This window comes from Cinclus cinclus, unplaced genomic scaffold, assembly GCF_963662255.1.
Source record: "Cinclus cinclus unplaced genomic scaffold, bCinCin1.1 SCAFFOLD_134, whole genome shotgun sequence".
NCBI classification, from domain to species: Eukaryota; Metazoa; Chordata; class Aves; order Passeriformes; family Cinclidae; genus Cinclus; species Cinclus cinclus.
This window is the reverse complement of record NW_026912153.1, coordinates 102,501-105,000: the sequence shown is the minus strand read 5'-3', so window position 1 is coordinate 105,000 and position 2,500 is coordinate 102,501. Positions and strand designations below refer to the sequence as shown.

At 66.4% G+C, this 2,500-nt stretch overlaps 1 protein-coding gene across 1 annotated transcript in view; it reads right to left on the bottom strand.

Moving 5' to 3' along the window:
- Positions 1-2,289: 2,289 nt before the first annotated feature.
- LOC134057495 (basic salivary proline-rich protein 2-like) overlaps positions 2,290-2,500 on the bottom strand; it is a 4,129-nt gene continuing 3,918 nt past the window's right edge. The window contains exon 9 of the mRNA XM_062514484.1: positions 2,290-2,500. This exon is cut by the window's right edge and continues 322 nt beyond it. Within this exon, the coding sequence (XP_062370468.1) occupies positions 2,290-2,500 (211 nt within the window).

Here is a 2,500-nt window from a genome sequence, read left to right as displayed (position 1 = left end):
AGTCCCGCGTGCACAGCCGGCCGCGCACACTCCCGCCCCCACCTGCACGCTTCCCCCAGCAACACGTCCCGAAAGCCGCTATGTGACGACGGCCGACCTTCTGTCCCGGCCTCCCTGCCGGCTCCACGCCCCGGCGACTGCTACTGACGAGCTCCGCCGGGCACTTGCCCTGCATCGGCATCGGCCTCAGCCCCAGCCCGCTTCGCTGACGTGCTGCCCGCCCGCAGCCCGCTTCTCCCAGCCGCTCCTCGAGAGGAGCCGGCGGCGTTCCCCCGCCCCCTCCCCGTGCTTGAAGAGGCAGCAGCAGCCCGGCTCCCGGCTTGCTTTGTGCATCGCTCACTCCCTCACCCACCCGCCGTGCCGCTTGCTGTCCTGTCCTGCCCTGTCCTGTCCTGTCCTGCCTGCCTGCCGCAGGCTCGACCCACTTGAGCGATCCGAGGCCGGGGCTGAGCAGGAAGGAGCGCCGCCAAACCAAAAGCCTCAGAGAGAGAGCTGAACAGAAAGCTTCTTTGAAAAAGGACATACAGCGCCAAGCATCCCGCCAGCACCCGCTGCCCGCCCGCCGCCAGCTGTGCTTCTGCCCCGGGCTCTCAGCCTGCTCGCCTCGACACCGGCCGCCTGCCCTCCCCATGCCCTCCCGTCGCCACCGCCGCTCGCTGCCGCCGCTGCCACTGTACGAACTGGCCGTTGGAACCCTGGGCGGGGGTGGGAAAAGTCTGAAGACGGCGCACAGGGAGGCTGATGGTGGGGGACGGGGCTCTCCCAACTGTCAATGGGTGGGGCGTACGGGAAGGCTGAATAGCGGCGCCAGGGAGGCTAATGGTTGAGGGCGGGGTCGCGTCAATGGGTGGTCGAGAAAGCGCAGGGTGGGGGACGGGGAGAGGACATGAGCGAGCGTGGGGGGGGGGTGGGTGGGAGTGGGGGTGTTTTTGTGTGTGTGTGTGTGTGTGTGTGTGTGTGTGTGTGTGTGGCCTGAGGGGAGGGCCGGCGGCTCCGTGCCGGCCCCGGGCCCCTCGGCACCGAGCCCCCACGTTCCCCCCCCAGACCCGTGCCGAGGGCCGAACACCTCTGCGGGCCTTCCGTAGAAGAATCGGCCTGGAATCGGCTGCCCGCTTGCCGCTGGCCGCGGCGCGGGCCACCCCGCAGCAGCCTCCTCTGTTAGGCGGGGCGAGTTGTGCCGGGGACAGGCAGCTTTGTGCCGAGTTCCCCCGCGTGTACGTGCTTCCCCTCCCCGCTGTGCCCGGCGAGGTTCTGTTTTGGCTGGGGGGGTGTGTGGGGGGGGTGCTTTGTATGTAGGTTCTCCGGGGCACAGGGGACTGGGGGCTTGTGGGGATGCCGTTTGAGTGGGTCAGCGTGTCAGCAGGCCGAGCACAGGGCACAGGCTGCCCGTCAGCTCGGCTGGGAGTGGTCTGGGCGCAAAGGGAAAACATATAAGACTTGGCAAGGATTTTATTTTGCGGAGTTTTTTGTTCCCACCAAACAGAAGAGGCATTCGTTCAGAAAAGAAAAGGAAAGAAAAGAAAAGAAAAGAAAAGAAAAGAAAAGAAAAGAAAAGAAAAGAAAAGAAAAGAAAAGAAAAGAAAAGAAAAGAGAAAAGAAAGAAAATATGTTTTGGTCTTGAAATCGGGTTCAGCGGGTGGGACACGGCTGCTACAGCCATCCGGCTCCGGGCGCGACACGGGGCCGTGGGGTTCCCTCGGCTCCGGGATGGTACGAGGGGTGCCTCGTCTACCAGGCTCCGGGGCCGGCGGCGTCCGACCGCCGCCGCCGCCGCTGCCGCCGCCGCCGCCGGGGCGAGCAGATCTAGCCGTCTTCGGGGCAGCCCCTGAAGGCCAGGTCTACCCAGCACCAGGGCCGGCAGACTCCGCCAGCCCCCACGGGAGAGGGCGCCCTGGTGGCGGGCGTCCCCGGGGCGGACAGGTCTACCCCGCTCCGGCGGGACTTAGGCAAATCTCGGCGGGAGGACGGGGTAGACCTGTTGTCCCCGCCGGGCCCGGAAGTTCACCAAGGGGTCGCTGTTTCTGGCTGCCTCCAGCTGTGTCATCGTAACAGACGGCTTGCAGCAGTGCGCCCCCTCGGTCACGTCCGATGGATTTTCTTGGAGGCGTCGGCGGCCTCGGGCTCGTCTGTCCGTATTATGGGAGCGGGTTACGGGCCGCATCCCCGCAGGCTGTTACCGTGCCTGTGTCCGAGGCGGAGATGGGCGGCCGCGCGTGCGGTCGTCGGGGCGAGGAAAAGCAACCGCCTATGTTGTGGGCAAAGTCGCGGGGCTTTGTCCGGGTTCCCGTACTACCCAGCTTGCTGGGACAGGTTGTGAGTCCAGGTGATCACCGAGAGCCGCTCCCCGGCCGAGGCGAGGTGTGGAGGCCGTGGGAGAGAAAGAGAAGACCGAGGGAGAAAAAGCCGCGAGTGTGTCCCGCTCCGGCCGGGCTGCCGCCGGTTTCGTGAAGTTCGGGGGGGGGGGGCAGGCACCCGCTTGCTCCCCCCCGGGCACGGTGGT